We start from the raw sequence: 18,382 nt of genomic DNA, 5'->3' as shown, positions 1-18,382 counted from the left end.
ATAAGAAACAAAATGGTGTAGAGATGATACAAATGGCATAAAATGAACAAAGAAAATTAGATATATAACAATAATGAAAGAAAATTATGATAAAATATGACTTAAAGATTTTTATAACATCATTTCACAGTACTGTACATATAGCCTACTCAACTTACGACCAAATCATGTTACAACCAGTCTGTCGGAACCAATCGTGGTCGTAAGTTGAGCACTAGCTGTATGTATATATTTACCTGTGTGCATGTATTTACATATGTGTATGTACTTATACACATACCACAGAATACACACACACACACACACACACACACACAATTCATAGGTATGTAAAATCTCCTAAGGAGAGCTGTAAGTCTTAAGGAAAACTAAAAGTCACTTTGATTTGGGCTTTAAGCTTTAGGTCTGAAATGAACTTGGAGAGCTTGTTCAAACCCTGTTCTTCAAAACAAACATACAAACAAAGCATGCTCTTCAAATGAGTAAACTGACAGGACATGTCCCACCCAAAGTCTGACAGCAAATCAGCAGCAGAGCAGTGACCAGTCCCAGGCTTTCCTGGTCCTAGCCTGGGATTAGTTTTCTGGTCTGGACCAGTGCCAGAAAAAGCAGATAAAAGAGAAGATCATCGGTGATTTTATGAACTAATTTCATGTAAACCATCAAACCTAGAGCTAAGTAGTACCTCTGACCGAGCCCGGTCTAAATTAGGAGATTAACTTTCAAACAGTAAAATGTATTTACATTCATGAGGCTGAGTTGAAAATTTCCACTCCATTAAAATGACAAACTTACTACTCCTGACTTACCCTCCCTGCCCATATACAAATATCCAAATGACTGGCAAGATGCTGTGAGCTAAGTAGGAAGACATGTAAGAGTCATAAAACTGACTCATTGTGAGACCTTGGCAAGTCTCCTACTGTGATACAATAAGAAATATATATTTGGTCTTTGTCCAGGTTCCCAATACACCTCACCCAAAACCCCAGGAATCTCCTGAGAGGCAAGTGTCTTTTGTATGCTAATGAGATTACTAGGGCTGGGGCTCCCTAGCCAGAAAGACCAAGGTTCATTTCAGCGTTGGAACTTTGGGCTGTAGCCCCATCCCACCTTACCTCCAGACAGAGGAGAGGGACTGGAAGTTGAGTTATTCACCAATGGCCAGATTTAATCATTCATGCCCACATGATGAAACCTGCATTAAAACCCCTAAACGATGGGGTTCAAAGAACTTCCAGGTTGAACACATAAAGGTGCTGGGAGGCTGGCACAGAAGTTCCCTGCCCCTTCCCCATACCTTGCCCCATGAATCTCTTCCATTTGGCTGTTCCTGAGTTGTATCCAAATGTAAGCAAAGTGTTCTCCTGAGTTTAAGCAAAGTGTTCTCCTGAGTTTTGTGAGGCAATCAAGCATATTATCAAACATGGAGAAGGCATCATGGGAATTCCCAATTTATAGCCGGTCATGGGAAGTACAGATGGTAACCAGGAACTTGTGACTGGCAAGTGAAGTGCGGGCAGTCTTGTGGGACTGATTAAACTTTGGGGTCTGCACCAAGTCCAGGTAGTTAGTGTCAGAATTGACTTCAATGGTAGGGCATTCAGTTGATACCAGAAAAAAACAAAAACAAAAAAGCAAAAAAACCCTGCACATCTGCTGTCAGAAATGTTATACATCACAGACTGACCCTCTCTGGGCTTATTTCCACACTAGTAAAAATGAGAGGGTTGGACCAAATATCACCAAGGCCCTTCCAACTAGAATCTTCTGAGTCTTTGAATTGCTGGTTTAAGAATTTCCAAAGTTAACATGGGAGACTCTTGCTCTCTGGAAGCCACTAGCAAATTCTGCTTTCAAATCCCAAGCAACATCATTTCTCAGGCCTCATTTCCTATTTCGACTAATGACATGCCAGAAATCTGTGTGATTTCTCCTTTGAGGAGCAGCAAAAAAACTCCACAGTGTCCTATTACAGGGCCCAGTTCTTGTCCCCAGCTCTCAAGACAGCCCAATTCTCTGAGATGAAAGAATCAGTCTCTCTCTATTACACTCAATTTTAAACCAAAACCCGAAACAGAATTTTTGACATGCCTCCCAGACTACAAGGCTTATGCTTCATTAATGATTAAAAGAGCAGCTGGTAACGTCTTAAAAGCAAGTCCGTCAGTTAGACAACTTAGCATCTGTTTAAATTCCCACTTTTCTGCCGTCCAACACTGTAGTTCTAAAGCAAATCCAAAGAGAAAGTAAAATACATAGGTCTTCCATTACCAAGTGGTGCCTCAGTGAGGTTGTAAGAAAGCACATCCTGGCGGGGCCTGGTGGCTCATGCCTGTAATCCCAGCACTTTGGGATTACAGAGGCAGGCGGATCATGAGGTCAGGAGTTCAAGACCAGTCTGGCCAACATAGTGGAACCCTGTCTTTACTAAAAATGCAAAAAATTAGTTGGGCATGGTGGTGTGCACCTGTAATCCCAGCTTCTCCGGAGGCTGAGGCATGTGAACCAGGGAGGCAGAGGTTGCTGTGAGGCGACATTCACCACTTTACTCCAGCCTGGGTGACAATGTGAGACTCCACCTCAAAAAAAAAAGCACATCCTTTGATGAAATTCTCAGAAAACTTGCTGGTATGAAGAGGACACTTGTACACTGAATTACAGTGGGAGAACTGAAACTGGGTGCATAATTTACAATACCAGTGTAGGTCTGGATTGAAGACACCTATTGCTAGACTTTTCAGCTACCAAGTTCATTCAGGTATTCATTCACTCAATCCTACAAACAATACTAAACTCTTTGGCTTAGTGGTTAAAAGCACTGGCTCTGCTGCCCACAGACCTGGGTTCAAGTCCCTGCTCTGCCACTGATAATCCATAGGCCTTGAGGAAGGTACTTTCACCTTTTTTTTTTTTTTTGTGAGACAGGGTCTGGCTCTGTCGCCCAGACTGGAGTGCAGTGGCACAATCATCTCAGGTCACAGCAACTTCTGCCTCCCAGGCTCATGCCATCCTCCCACCTCAGCCTCCCAAGTAGCTGGGACTATAGGCACACGTCACTATGCCCAGCTAATTTTTGCATTTTTTGTACAAATATATATTTTTTTTTTGAGACGGAGTTTCGCTCTTGTTACCCAGGCTGGAGTGCAATGGCGCGATCTCGGCTCACCGCAACCTCCGCCTCCTGGGTTCAGGCAATTCTCCTGCCTCAACCTCCTGAGTAGCTGGGATTACAGGCACGCACCACCATGCCCAGCTAATTTTTTGTAGCTTTAGTAGAGACAGGGTTTCACTATGTTGACCAGGATGGTCTCAATCTCTTGACCTTGTGATCCACCCGCCTCGGCCTCCCAAAGTGCTGGGATTACAGGCTTGAGCCACCGCGCCCGGCCTGTACAAATATATATATATTTTTTGTTTTGTTTCGCCATGTTGCCCAGACTGGTCTCAAACTCCTGAGTTCAAGCAATCCTCCCACTTTGGCTGAAAAGGATACAGGGAATACAGGCATGAGCCATCAAGCCCAGCCGGTATTTCACTTCTAAGCCTTTGTTTCCTAGACTTTTAAAATATGAGTGATAGGCCTGGGTGACACAATGAGACTCTGTCTAAAAAAAAAAAAAAAAAAGAGTGATAATACCTGCCTTATAGAATTATTGTGGAAATTAAACAAAAGAATACATGTAAACTACATAACCCAGTACCTAGTGAGGAGAGGCATTCTGACCGCTACTAACAGCACCATCCCTTTTTTTTTTTTTAATTTAGTCTTTTATATATATATATATATATATATATATATATATATATATATATATTATTGCACTTTAGGTTCTGGGATACATGTGAAGAGCATGCAAGATTGTTGCATAGGTACATACATGGCAATGTGGTTGCTGCCTCCATCCCCATCACCTATATCTGGCATTTCTCCCCATATTATCCCTCCCCAACTCCCCACCCCTCTCTGTCCCTCCCCTAATCCCCCCCAACAGACCTCAGTGTGTGATGCTCCCCTCCCTGTGTCCATGTGTTCTCATTGTTCAACACCAGCCTATGAGTGAGAACATGTGGTGTCTGATTTTCTGTTCTTGTGTGAGTTTTCTGGGAGTGATGGTTTCCAGGTTCATCCATGTCCCTATAAAGGGCACAAACTCATCATTTTTTATGGCTGCATAGTATTCCATGGTGTATATGTGCCACATTTTCTCTGTCCAGTCTATCATCAGTGGGCATTTGGGTTGGTTTTGCTATTGTGAACAGTGTTGCAATGAACATACATGTGCATGTATCTGTATAATAGAACGATTTATAATCCTTTGGATATATACCCAGTAATGGGATTGCTGGGTCAAACAGAATTTCTATTTCTAAGTCCTTAAGGAATCGCCACACTGTCTTCCACAATGGTTGAACTAATTTACACTCCCATCTACAATGTAAAATTGTTCCTATTTCTCCACATCCTCTCCAGCATCTGTTATCTCCAGATATTTTAATGATTGCCATTCTAACTGGCGTGAGATGGTATCTCAATGTAGTTCTGATTGCATTTCTCTAACGACCAGTGATGATGAGCATTTTTTATATGTTTGTTGGCCTTATATATGTCTTCTTTGAAAAGTGTATGTTCACATCCTTCGCCCACTTTTGAATGGGTTTGTTTTTTTCTTGTAAATCTGTTTTAATTGTTTGTAGATTCTGGATATAAGTCCTTTGTTAGATGGATAGATTGCAAAAATTTTTTCCCATTCTGTTGGTTGCCCGTTCACTCTAATGATTGTTTCTTTTGCTGTGCAGAAGCTCTGGAGTTTAATTAGATCCCATTTGTCCATTTTGGCTTTTGTTGCCAATGCTTTCGGTGTTTTAGTCATGAAGTCCTTGCCTATGCCTATGTCCTGAATGGTTTTGCCTAGGTTTTCTTCTAGGGGTTTTTATGGTGTTAGGTCTTATGTTTAAGTCTTTAATCCATCTGGAGTTAATTTTAGTATAAGGTGTCAGGAAGGGGTCCAGTTTCTGCTTTGTGCACATGGCTAGCCAGTTTTCCCAACACCATTTATTAAAGAGGGAATCCTTTCCCCACTGCTTGTTTTTGTCAGGTTTGTCAAAGATCAGGTGGTTGTAGCTGTGTGGTGTTGCCTCTGAGGACTCTATTCTGTTCCATTGGTCTATATCTCTGTTTTGGTACCAGTACCATGCTGTTTTGATTACTGTAGCCTTGTAGTATAGTTTGAAGTCAGGTAGCATGATGCCTCCAGCTTTGTTCTTTTTGCTTAGAATTGACTTGGCTATGAGGGCTCTCTTTTGGTTCTATACGAAGTTTAAGGTGGTCTTCTCCAGTTCTGTGAAGAAGGTCATTGATAGCTTGACGGGGATAGCATTGAATCTATAAATTACTTTGGGCAGTATGGCCATTTTCACGGTATTGATTCTTCCTAACCATGGGCATGGAATGTTTCTCCATCTGTTTGTGTCCTCTCTTATTTCATTGAGCAGTGGTTTGTAGTTATCCTTGAAGAGGTCCTTTACATCCTTTGTTAGTTGTATTCCTAGGTATTTTATTCTCTTTGTAGCAATTGTGAATGGTAGTTTGTTCTTGATTTGGCTCTCTTTAAGTCCGTTATTGGTATATAGGAATGCTTGTGATTTTGTATCTTGAGGCTTTGCTGAAGTTGCTTATCAGTTTCAGGAGATTTTGGGCTGAGACAATGGGGTCTTCTAGATATACAATCATGTCGTCCGCAAATAGAGACAATTTGACTTCCTCCTTTCCTATTTGAATTCCCTTTATTTCTTTTTCTTGCCTGATTGCTCTGGCTAGTACTTCCAGTACTATATTGAATAGGAGTGGTGAGAGAGGGCATCCTTGTCTAGTGCCAGATTTCAAAGGGAATGCTTCCAGTTTTTGCCCATTCAGTATGATATTGGCTGTTGGTTTGTCATAAATAGCTTTTATTATTTTGAGATACATTCCGTCAATACCTAGTTTATTGAGGGCTTTTAGCATAAAGGGCTGTTGAATTTTGTCAAAGGCCTTCTCTGCATCAATTGAGATAATCATGTGGTTTTTGTGTTTGGTTCTGTTTATGTGGTGAATTACGTTTATAGACTTGCATATGTTGAACCAGCCTTGCATCCCTGGGATGAAGCCTACTTGATCATGGTGAATAAGCTTTTTGATGTGCTGTTTCAATCGGTTTGCCAGTATTTTATTGAAGATTTTTACATCTGTGTTCATCATGGATATTGGCCTGAAGTTTTCTTATCTTGTTGAGTCTCTGCTGGGTTTTGGTATCAGGATGATGTTGGTCTCATAAAATGATTTGGGAAGGACTCCCTCTTTTTGGACTGTTTGGAATAGTTTCAGAAAGAGTGGTACCAGCTCCTCTTTGTATGTCTGGTAGAATTCGGCTGTGAACCCATCTGGACCTGGGCTTTTTTTTGGCTGGTAGGCTATTAATTGCTGCCTCAACTTCAGTCCTTGTTATTGGTCTATTCAGGGTTTCGACTTCTTCCTAGTTTAGGCTTAGGAGGGCTAATAGCACCATCCTTATCTTTAAGGCATCTGTTACATTCTACTGAAAGATAAGGGCAATGACACGAAAGGTACAAGCAACAAAAGAGAAAAATAGAGAAACTGGACTTAAAACTTGTGTACATTAAAGGACATTATCAACAAAGTATAAAAGACAACTTATAGAATGGGAGAAAAAATTTGTAAATCACATATCTGATAAGAGATTAATATCCAGAATATATAGAGAACACCTAAAATGGAACAACAACAAAATTCAATTAAAAACAAGGCAAAGGGCCGGGCAAGGTGGTTCACGCCTGTAATCCCAGCATTTTAGGAAGCCAAGGCAGGCAGATTACCTGAGGTCAGGAGTTCGAGACCAGCCTGGCCAACATGGTGAAACTCTGTCTTTGAAAAGAAAAAAAAAAGAAGAAAGAAGTGAAATGAAAAAGAAAAGAAAAACCAACTAGGCAAAGGATTTGAACAGACATTTCACCAAAGAAGATATACAAATGGCCAATTAGTACATGAAAAGATGGTCAATATCACTAATCACAAACAAAATGCAAATAAAACCACAATGAGACACCAGTTCATACCCATTATGATGGCTAGTATAAAGAAAAAAAATAAGCCAAGTGCAAGAGTTCTCGCCTATAATCCCAACACTTTGGGAGGCCAAGATGGAAGGATCACCTGAGTCCAGGAAGTCCAGGAGTTTAAGACCAGTCTGGGAAACATAGGGAGTCCCTGCATCTACAAAAACAATTTTTAAAAATTAATTGGGCATGGTGATGCAGGCCTGCAGTCCTAGCTACTTAGGAGGCTAACGCGAAAGGATTGCTTGAGTTCAGGAGTTCAAGGCTGCAGTGAGCTATGATCATGCCACTGTACTCTAGCCTGGGTAACAGAGGGAGACCCTGTCTCTTAAAAAAAATTGAAAACAGAGACATGAATAGATATTTGTACACTCATGTTCATAGCAGCATTATTCACAGTAGCCAAAAAGGGGAAGCAACGCAGGTGACCATCAATGGAAGAATAGATCAACAAAATGTGGTATAAACATAACAACAAAATATTATACAGCCTTAACAAGGAAGGAAACTTTGACATGTTCCAACAGAGAAGAAACTTGAAGACATTATGTGAGTGAGGTAAGTCAGCCATGAAAGGATAACTAGTATGTGATTCTACTTATATGAGGTTTCATAATAAATATTACATGACTCCACTTATTTAAGGTTCCATAGCAGTCAAATTCACAGTGACAAAGTAGCATGGTAGTTGCCAGGGGCTGGGGGGAGGAGGGAACAGGAAGATATTATTTCACTTTTGCAAGATGAGAAGCGTTGTAGAGATGGATAGTGGTGATGGTTGCACAACAATATGAATATATATGTACACACATATGTATTTTTAGAGAAGGAGTCCGCTCTGTCGCTCAGGCTGGAGTGCAGGGGCGTGATCTGAGCTCACTGCAACTTCTGCCTCAGCCTCCCAAATAGCTGGGACTACAGGCACATGACACCATACCCAGCTAATTTTTTGTATTTTAGTAGAGACAGGGTTTCACCATGTTTCCCAGGCTGGTCTCGAACGCCTGAGCTCAGGCAATCCACCCGCCTCAGCCTCCTAAAGGCATTAGCCACCACGCCCTGCCCAATGTGAATATATTTAATGCCATTGAACTGCACACTTAAAAATTGTTAAAACTGTAAATTTTGTTACATATATTTTATCACAGTTAAAAAAATAGAAACAAGTGCTCTCATGCAACATTTAGTCTAAATGATATATAGCATAACAACATATTTTGCTTTTACACACTTACTTCCCCTGTAAGGTGTGACAGTACAAGCATTCCTGTACACCCTATACCACCACAGTTTACGGAGTGGGAAACTGAGTTTTAGCACAGTTACTGGACTCATATAATAACAGTCACATACAGATGCAAAGATGGGACTGACTCCAATCTAAAACAAAGAGTACTAAGTGCTGGAAGAGAACAAAGAGAGAGCAATGGGAGTCCACATTCCCACTGGTGGAACTAAGCTATCTTTCCGGAATTCCCATTTGAAATCAGTTTAGGCTCCTTCTTGTCCAAATGGAAACAGACCATTCTTGATGTCTAAAAGGCAACATGAACAAACAAAAACGCTGGAGCAGGTGGGCGCAGTGGCTCACGCCTGTAATCCCAGCACTTTGGGAGGCTGAGGCAGGCAAATCACCTGAGGTCAAGAGTTTGAGACCAGCCTGGCCAACATGGTGAAATCCTGTCTCTATTAAAAATACAAAAATTAGCCAGGCATAGTGGTGCATGCCTGTAATCCAAGCTACTCAGGAGGCTGAGGCAGGAGAATCGCTTGAACCCGGGAGGTGGAGGCTGCAGTGAGCTGATTACGCCACTGCACTCCTGCCTGGACAACAGAGTGAGACTCCATCTCAAAAAAACAAAACAAAACAAAACAAAAATGCTGGAGCTAGAGCCCCTGGTTGGAGAGGAAAGCTCCGCCTACTTGAGCCAGGGAACTTTGGGCAAGTTTCTGAACACCTTTAAGTCTCTGTTTCTTCACCTGTAAGATGAAGATAATGTCACTGACTTAAGAGCGTTTCCAGAGAAAAAAAGTTTTTTAAGGAGATAAGTATGCACAGCACTCAGCAAGGTGCCTGGGACATGGTGAGGGGCAGGAATGATGGCTAGTAACGTTAGCTTTGAAAGAGGCTAAATACCAGTGGCAATATGGAACCTATGGAGTGAATAACTTGCAAAATACACTCTACCATGTGCTGCAAAGGTCACAAGCAAACAGAAAGCACACATCCTGTCGTGGAGGAGCCTCCCGCCTTATCCAGAACGTATGATAATAAACACATGACAAGGTAAATAACAACAGTAACTGTGGAGGGAACGAATCAAGAAGCTTAAATATATTAGTTGACTGCAGGACAGTGTGCTAGGGATTTTAAGCATATTATCTCATTTAATCTTCACCAAAACCCGGAGGACAAGTAATATTTTCTATTTTGTAGGTAAGGGAAGAGTCAAATGAATTACGATACGGATAGCAAGCACTGTGAGCTCAGAGAGGAGATTCATTACCATAAACAGGGTAGTCTAAGAAAGCTGCCTGTAGGAAGAGGTGAGGGGCAATGGGCATCAGGCTTGATGACTGAATGGAGAAAAGCAGATAATCTCCTAAATCAAGAAGATTGGAGGGAGCAATAACATATGTACCAAGTCTGAGACTGGTTTTTAAAAGTCTTCTTTTCTAACCATAAAGAGCTGGGTCAGCAGAAAAAGCCTGAATGTTATTTATATCTTTTCAGACTACTAGGTTAGCTCAAAATTTCTGGGCGATTTACCTGCTAGGTCAAGAGCAACAACCCTTAACTGATGATCCTCTGGGCAATGTATTTATACCCCTTTCCTTACCTAATGTCCCAAGTCAATAAAAAAATAAATAAAGTAGATTATAGAGAAATATGCTAAAAACGGCTCTACAATGTTGCCTCTCCAACACATGAGTAGATGAAGAGTGAAATACAGAAGTATGCTATTGTGTGAAATAAGCATCTCAACAGATCTGTAAGGATGCACATTATGGGAAATTTTTTCTCCTTTGCATTTTTCTATATTTTTCATATTTTCTATCTGGTTATACATCATTTTGTAAAAAGCACAATTAAAGGATGGGCACAGTTGCTGAAATCTATAATCACTGCACTTTAGGAGGCTGAATTGGGAGGATCACTTGAGCCCAGGAGGTTGAGGCTTTAACTACGATCGTGCCACTGCATTCCAGTCTGGGTGACAAAGCAAGTCTCTGTCTCTTAAAAAAAAAAACAAAAACACACACAATTTTAGGAGAATTTTAGATATTCCAATAGCTGACTTCTAAGCAGTGGCATTCCTCTAGAAAAGCCCTGGGAATGTGTCAGCTCCTGTCCTTGTACCTGATTAAGAGCAGGAGGAGGAGCAGACTGACACCCCATGTGGCTTTCGATGTCAGGGGTTTTAAGGCCTGTCCAGGCAATTAAGGACAAATGCTCTTGGACTTCTTCCCAGGGCTCCATCAACCTGCCTTGGCACCTTTCTGTTTCTGAGGGGGAGGTCATAGACAGTGTCCCTACCCTTGACCTCAGAAGAAGCAGCACTGACCACAGCTGACTTCCCCCCTCCCTCACCTTTCCTCCCTGATTCTGCATAGGAGCTAAGAGAGAAGAATGATCTTCTGGTGACTGCCAAGGAGAAATCTCCCTACCTCTGTAATGAGATTCATGCTTCCATGCTATTCCCCTCCTTAGAAGTCTTTCATAGCTCCCCAGTACCTCTAAAAAGAAAGTCCTAACTACTTGGCCAATACATGAAGCAAGCCCTCCACAATCAGGCCTTATCCTCCCTTTCCAATCTTGCCTCCTATCACGCCCCTTTGCTAGGCAAATGGAATAAATCCCATCACCCCCGCCTACCCCTTCACATCCAGCATTTGCTCAAGATGTCTCTGCCAAGAAACCAAACATCCCTTTCCATTTCTACACAAACCAAATCCTACCCATTCATCAAAGCCCTGCTGAGCAGCCACCGCCTCCTCAAAGTTTTCCTGAGTTCCTCCTTCCCTCCTACAGTGTTCCTCCTCAGTCTACTCTTGCTGAGGGCAGCACAGGGTGACAGGATACCAGCTCTGGAGCCAGAATGCTGCGTTCAGACTCTAGCTCCCGCACTGCTACTGTGTGACCTTAAGCGGGTTCCATATCTGCTCACCGTCTTAGTGTCCCCCTCTGAAAACATCTGAGATAACAACAGCATCTTCCCCACAGCATTGTTGTGAGGATCGAATGACTGCAAGTGTGCCCACTTCAGTGTCTGGCACACAGGAACATAACATTAAATTTAAAAAAAGAAAAACCCAAAACTGGGAAGCTGAGGCCGGGAAATCGCTTGAACCCAGGATGCAGAGGTTGCAGTGAGCCGAGATCGCGCCACTGCACTCCAGCCTGGCGACAGAACGAGACTCTGTCTCAAGAAAACACAAAACAAACAAACAAACAAAAACCCTAAAACCTTTAGCTGTTATTATTACTACCTGAGGCCACCCCTCTCCTCCATTCCCTTACTGCATTTATTTATCCAATCTTATGACTACTTTCTACCTTATTTATTTTAGATATCTATACACTAGGAAATTCTTAGTTTGGTATACACAGATAGTACAGGGCCACTGAACAAACAAATGAACAAATTCTAAATAATCACTCTTTTAGTCTGTCCACAAGAAAACTCACATTTAATGTTGAAGAAAGATAAAGAAAAGATTAAAGAAACAGAACTTTAAATCAAGAACAACAGTTCTCAAAGTGAACCAGCAGCTTCAGCATCACTAGAGAACTTGACAGAAATGTAGAATGCTAGTTTCTACCCCAAATTTACTGAAACAGAAACGCTGAGAGTAGGCTCCACTTTTAACAAGCCCTCCTGGTGATTCCCTTGAGGCTGAATCATGAGATCTGAGAGCAAAAAGTAACATACATGGCAGCACAGAATGAGCACTGGCCCAGGAGTAAATTCTAGGCTTACCTGTGGCATTGACCTTGTACCAGTCTCTTAACTTCTCAGAGCCTCAGTTTCCTTATGTGACACGCGGATGATAACACCCAAATAGCTAAATGTTGTGAGAATTAAATGAGATTCCATGTACAGAGTTTGTATATAGTTGGCACTTAATAATTATAAGTTCCTTCCAGTTCTCTTCCTGTGTATCTCACAAGATTGTGAACAGTAAATAAAATCAGTGAAGCAAAAGGGCTTTGCAAATACTTGCCCTTGAATATCAGACTCCAAGTTCTTCAGCTTTGGGACTTGTCCTGGCTTCCTGGCCTCTCAGCTTGCAGATGGCCTATTGTGGCACCTCATCTTGTGATTGCGTGAGCCAATACTCCTTAATAAACTCCCCTTAATACATACATCTATCTTATTAATTCTGTCTCTGTCCTCCTAGAGAACCCTAATACAGATCGGGCACGGTGGCTCAGGCCTGTTATCCCAGCACTTTGGGAGGCCAACACGGGCAGATGATGAGATCAAAAGATCAAGACCATCCTGGCCAACATGGTGAAACCTGTTTCTACTAAAAATACAAAACTTAGCTGGGCGTGGTGGCACATGCCAGTAATCTCAGCTACTCGGGAGGCTGAGGCAGGAGAATCACTTGAACCCGGGAGGTGGAGGTTGCAGTGAGCCAAGATCGTGCCACTGCACTCCAGCCTGGTGACAGAGCAAGACTCTGTCTCAAAAAAAAAAAAGACCCTAATGCACATGGCAATCTGAGGCACAACTAATTATTCTTGGTATAAATGGCCAGGTTAAACATCTACCATTCATAGGATAGTCTGAAGTAGTTTATGTGTAACACCACTCAGTCTACAAACAAACTCTGCAACAGAATATCTGTTTCTTCCCTGTTTATTAAAGCAGAACAATGGTGAGAATACATGCCCACCACGCCCAATATTTTGATCAGAATTAACTAACTAGACACCGATCTTTGAATCTAAACTTTACTCTTAGAAAAGGATTTTCTGAAAACTTTTTTTAGCCAACACAAGGAAAACTGCAAACTTCTGCAGACCACAGTGGACCTGACTTGGCGAACTCCCCATGTATGAGATCCAACTCCAAGCAGTTGTAGAAGGCTAAGACTATGGCAGTTAACATTTTGAAGGTTGTTGCAGAACAGAAAATTAAGAAATACAAGTAAGTACTCTTTCTTCCTCTGCACTTCTTAGCCTCTCACACCTTGGCTAGGCTTACTCTCTCTCTCTTTTTTTTCTTTTTTGGAGATAGAGTCTCACTCTGTTGCCCAGGCTGGAGTGAAAATGGCACAATTGCTGCAACCTCCACCTCCTGGTTCAAGTGATTCTTCTACCTCAGCCACTGAGTAGCTGGGATTATAGGCATGTACCACCATGCCCAGCTAATTTTTGTATTTTTAGTAGAGCCGGGGTTTTGCCACGTTGGCCAGGCTGGTCTCAAACTCCTAGCCTCAGGTGATCCCCCCACCTCGGCCTCCCAAAGTGCTGGGATTACAGGCGTGAGCCACCACAACCCGCTTACAGCTGCAGTTTTTAATCATTAGCTTTGTTGTTGTTACTTTATTTCTGTATTCCCCTTCCCTCCCTCCCACCAGCGCACTACCCGCACCGCCCCCCCGCACATTCTTTTAAAATAGTACTAACACACTAAATGTCACGAGAAAGTCACTTTGACACTTTGTCACAACAGTACAAAATATACATTAGAGCCTCATTCTATCCATTAATCATTTACCTGAACTAAACTGAAATGACCTACTGGCTACCTGGCAATGGGGAGCCATCATCGTCTTTAGAGTCAAGCATCTTTTGTGAACCCTGGGGCCCGGTAGGGTATCTTCCTTCACAGGTCACAGACGGGCCAGTTGTTTCACATACCCTCTCCAGATAGAAAATCCAACCCGAACTTAAAGTATTCTGTTATTAACAGTGGCAGTTTCGATTTACTGAGCTTTTACAATGTTCCAGATACTATGCTAAGTGTTTTCATACATTATCTCATTTAAGCTGCATTACTCTGTGAATATGAATCAATCTCCCTCCCTCTCTCTCTCTCTCTACTGATAGACTAAACTTCAGATAGGCAATACAATTTTCTGGGGTCACACAGCCGGGCAATGGGCCAAGTCAAAATTCAGCTCAGGTCTTCATGGCAGAAGTATCATGCTCTTACCACTTGCTACATATCCCTACATCCCTTGTATTTGTATTTTAAATTAACTTCTAACCCTCGACTACTACCTTGTTATTTTGCAGGTGTAGAGGTTCCTAGTATAAAGGGGACAAAAAAGAAAACCACTCCCCCAAGTTTTCTGGTCCCTCCATTAATTGGCTGGAATTCAACATCCAGCTGAACAATGAGTTTTTGGAATGTGGCTGCCATGCAGGAGCATCTGAGGAAAGTGGGGAGAGGACATGAAGAAGAAGAAAGGAGGTGAGAATCCAGACGCTCCGCTGGGTTGCAAGGGACAAGATGTCCAAAACATGGGAAACATTCTTTTGGCATTATAAAAGATACTACACCAGCAAGTAAAGCAAGGCTCCTAAATGCTAATTTGCCAACAGGAGAGATCTCAGTAAGTTTACAGGCCCCACTAAAGGCTTGACAGTAAGCTAGAAATTCATAAGCAAAGCAGAAAATAAACAATCACTACTGCCGAAATCAGGCCCATAAGAACACCAAAGATCCTGGCTCATAAAAGACGTTTTACCAGTCCTTCAACCAACCAGGAGGAACCCAGTTTTCAAACAAACTAATCAGCATTCTTGACATAAGCCACTGCCTTGGGTGAAAAGGCAAGTTGCTTTTTTAGTAGGGAAGTCCCACACCATGGCCATTTCCGGTATTACTTTACCTACACTTTGGGCTTTCCTTATCCAGGATTCTGGCCATCTCTGGTGTCCCCAGGTGTCCAGATCCCCCCTATAGGATTAACAGATAAGGCTGGGTACCATTCTCTCTACTTTGCCAACAAAAGATTCGGCGTTGGTAAATTTAATATGGTGAGGGGGAGCAACAGTCAATGTGCAGAGAGTACTACAAAGAATATCAAAACTTGAGAACTTTAAGGGACCTACCACATCTCATCTTCAAACACTTCACTTGACAGACAGGAGAACTTCAAATTAGAAAGGGCACAATGTCACATGGAGTCATTGGCAAAACCACTGCTAGAGTCCAGGCTTCCATGATTCCCAGTCCAGGGCTCTTATCATTAAATTACACAGCCTCCCTTCTTTCCTGGGAGGCACTGCAGGCATGCCATCCCCCTGCCAAGATAATCAACCCCCAAGAGCCCCTCCTCCCATCCCAGTCCCTCCTACAGCCCAGCTGAGTTGCAGCTCAAATTAGCAAGTCCTGGAGCAGGGGGCATTTCTGGGAAGGTGCCCAGTCTGAGGGTTGCTGGTACTGAAGAGGAGGGACAAGGACGGAGAAGGAGGTGACATCCCACAAAGGGTTTGAGAGAACTGGGTCCTAGGGGCAGTGGCGGCGAGCCTGCTGGGCTGGATAAGGGCACATGCAGTGGCATCTCCCAAAGGGCAAGGGGGAAGCAGACCAGCAGTTGGCACCACCTCTAGGAGCAAAAGGAAGGGCTGAGTCCTGATGGGCAGGGAAGCCTGGAGCATCTCCGAGTCCAAGTTGGGCCTCAGGGGCGCCTCCTGGCAGAGTGGCACTGGCGACCGTGAGGTGGCACCATTGTCCGGGAAGAGGCCCGAGGACACAGATGCCCTCCGTAGGATGGCACTGGCACCCAGCGGAGGCCCAGCCCTCCCGTGAGGTGGCACCGGCGCCCAGAGAAGGCCCGACGACCAGGATGCCCAGCCCTCCCGTGGGGTGGCACCGGCGCCCAGCGAAGGCCCAACGACCAGGATGCCCAGCCCTCCCATGAGGTGGCACTGGCACCCGGCGAAGGCCCTGTGACCAGGATGCCCAGCCCGCTCGTGGGGTGGCACCCGCGCATGGCGGAGGCCCAGCCCGCTCCTGAGGTGGTACCGGCGCCCGGCGGAGGCCCACAGTCCTCACCAGCCGGATCAGCTGCCGCCGTCGCCCAGCCTCCCGCCCCACACGCAGCCTTACCGAGGCACTGCCCCACTGGGGTGCTGAACGGGTTCCCCAGGAGGAACTCCATCTTGGGTGGACAACACGCAGCAGCCCGGGCCCCCTGTCTGCCACCGAGATCTCCTCTGTATCCCGCCGGGATCCAGTCCTGACTGACACTTGCCCCCTCCCCACCCTCTGGAACGCCGAGGGCCAGGTCCCCTAGCCCCGCCCTCTTGCCGAGTCTTTATTGGGGGACACCTACAAAGCCCGCGTCCGATTGGCCGCTACACCTTCGTCAGCAAAGCCCCACCTACCCCGCAGCGACCGATTGGGCCGACAACCTAGCTAGGTCAGCGCAGTCCCTGTCAGCCGTGGCGGCACCTCCCCTGGCCCGCCCCCGAAGAGGAAGCTGTGCATTTTGATTCATCTGTATTTTGGTCAATCTAAAGGATCCTTACTATTATTGGACAAAAGATGAGTCAATCATCCAGAAAGGAGGACGGAAGAGAGGTGAATCTAGGAATATCCCCGCCCATAGAAAGTACTGATTGGAGAAACGTTTGTTTTCTCTACGGCTGGTTGGTGTAAGGAGTGTTTTCCCACCCGGAGATGTGGTCACGTGATCTGTCAACTTTCACCCTGGAAGTCTCCCTACTGACTTTCCCCTTAGCAACCAAGTCGCGGTGCTTGGTTCCCCAGCAACCGGGAGACGCGTCTGCTGCGTGGAACCAACCGAATTTCCAACGCTTGAGGTGAGACCTGGGAGCTGAGGCTCCGAGAGGACTCGCAGGGACAGATAGTGCCCGACAACTCACTCCTGTGACCTTTTTGTCTGAAAACGCCGGCCCGGCCCTTCTCATTTATAAATTGAGCACGTAGGTCCTCTCCCAGGCACTTTACAGTGCAGCTGAGACAGCCAAGACACTTTAGTCCTGGGCTTGTCAAGCTTTTGAATAAAAAAGAATACTAAGGGAGCATTTCCGGAGGGAACAGGGCCAGAATGGATTAAGGGGTTCCGTCTTCCGGCCTCCTTTCATAGAAAGAGGGGTACCCGGTCCACCGATAACTTCTTCCAGAATTTAACTGTCATATCTGACCTTATAACTATCAAATGATTTCATCTTGGTACTGTATAAAGTGCTTTGGATGTGAATACGGCTCCTCAGGTTCCTTCCATATTTGTCTCTCCCAGTAACTCATTGTATGACTTTGGACAAGTTCCTTTCCCTCCCTGGAGCCTCCGGTTCCCTAGCTGGGAAATAAGGACATTAGGACTCCCTTTTTTATGGCCTCTGCAGCTTACATGTACTTAAATAATGCCTGTGCACTGAATACACAATAAGCATTCAGTACATGATTTTCTTCTTTTGAAACAAAAATTTTTCATTATTTATTTTTAAAAACAGAGACAGGGTCTTGCTATGTTGCTCAGGCTGGTCTTGAACTCCTGAGTTCAAGCAGTCGTCCCACCTCAGCCTCCCAAAGTGCTGGAATTACAGGTGTAAGCCATCTCACCCAACCAATTTTCTTCTTATTAATTCATGGCCAGTAGGGACTATGGTATTCAGACCCTGTTGACCCCAGGTTATTGTTGCCCAGGAAAATTCTAGATCTGTTCTCTGCGAGGAGGCCGCTCCATTGACAATTGTGTAAAACTCTGCTGCTTTCCCCAGCTCCTACGTCTCTAGTCTTCAACAACACTATCATAAGGCAAGTCAAAGGGACCCAGGTTGGTGATAAACTACTAAGATCCCCATGGAGAGCTTTTTGGGCCTTGGCCCTGAGTCCAGGACAACTGTGAGAAACATTGTGAGCTGTGGCAATGATATCCCCAGTACCCTCAGTTGATTCATGATTAGGAAATGGACTCCGCCATATGCTAAGCTTATGAAGTTGGGCATGTTAATTAATTAACCTTTCTTTTTTTTTGTTTTTGCTACCATGCCCTTTATTAAAAATAGGAGTATGAGCATGAGAACAAGCATAACATTTTTAAAGCAAGAGATGGTAAAGGGAAAAATAATTTCAGCACTGTGCTCCAGATCAGTGTGGCAAAAAAACAAATCAACAGATACTCCCAAGCAGCTGAGTCTGCAGGAGAGAAGCTGGTGGCAAAGACTCCAGCATTGCCTTAGCATCAGCCACAAAAGTTCAATTCACCAGAAACAGGAAGCCCCTGCCTTACCTTAATGCCCACAGCAGGAGACCAGGTAAAGCGCCAGTCAATT

General features: G+C 44.0%; 2 protein-coding genes across 11 annotated transcripts in view; one reads left to right on the top strand and one right to left on the bottom strand.

The window, feature by feature from the left end:
• The window catches only part of TOM1L2 (target of myb1 like 2 membrane trafficking protein), a 126,525-nt gene extending 110,132 nt beyond the window's left edge, over nt 1-16,393 (bottom strand). For 6 of the 8 annotated variants that reach the window (XM_017514848.2, XM_037733589.1, XM_017514849.2 and 3 more), the window contains exon 1: nt 16,191-16,393. In XM_017514848.2, coding sequence (XP_017370337.1) covers nt 16,191-16,242 — 52 coding nt within the window. In that variant the 5' untranslated portion in view covers nt 16,243-16,393. The remainder of the gene's footprint in view (nt 1-16,190) is intronic. The other 2 variants (XM_017514851.2, XM_017514854.2) reach the window with 2 other exon arrangements.
• A 334-nt stretch (nt 16,394-16,727) lies between these two features.
• The window catches only part of DRC3 (dynein regulatory complex subunit 3), a 43,357-nt gene continuing 41,702 nt past the window's right edge, over nt 16,728-18,382 (top strand). Inside the window, exons 1-2 of one of the 3 annotated variants that reach the window (XM_037733594.1) lie at nt 16,728-16,906; nt 17,704-17,864. The gene's annotated coding sequence lies outside the window, so the exon portion shown is untranslated. Of the gene's footprint in view, nt 16,907-17,703; nt 17,865-18,382 lie in introns of those variants that run through there. The other 2 variants (XM_037733595.1, XM_017514834.2) reach the window with 2 other exon arrangements.

This window comes from Cebus imitator, unplaced genomic scaffold (assembly GCF_001604975.1).
Source record: "Cebus imitator isolate Cc_AM_T3 unplaced genomic scaffold, Cebus_imitator-1.0 Scaffold538, whole genome shotgun sequence".
Classification (NCBI taxonomy): domain Eukaryota; kingdom Metazoa; phylum Chordata; class Mammalia; order Primates; family Cebidae; genus Cebus; species Cebus imitator.
The sequence above is the reverse complement of the archived record's forward strand: the minus strand, read 5'-3'. Positions and strand labels throughout refer to the sequence as shown.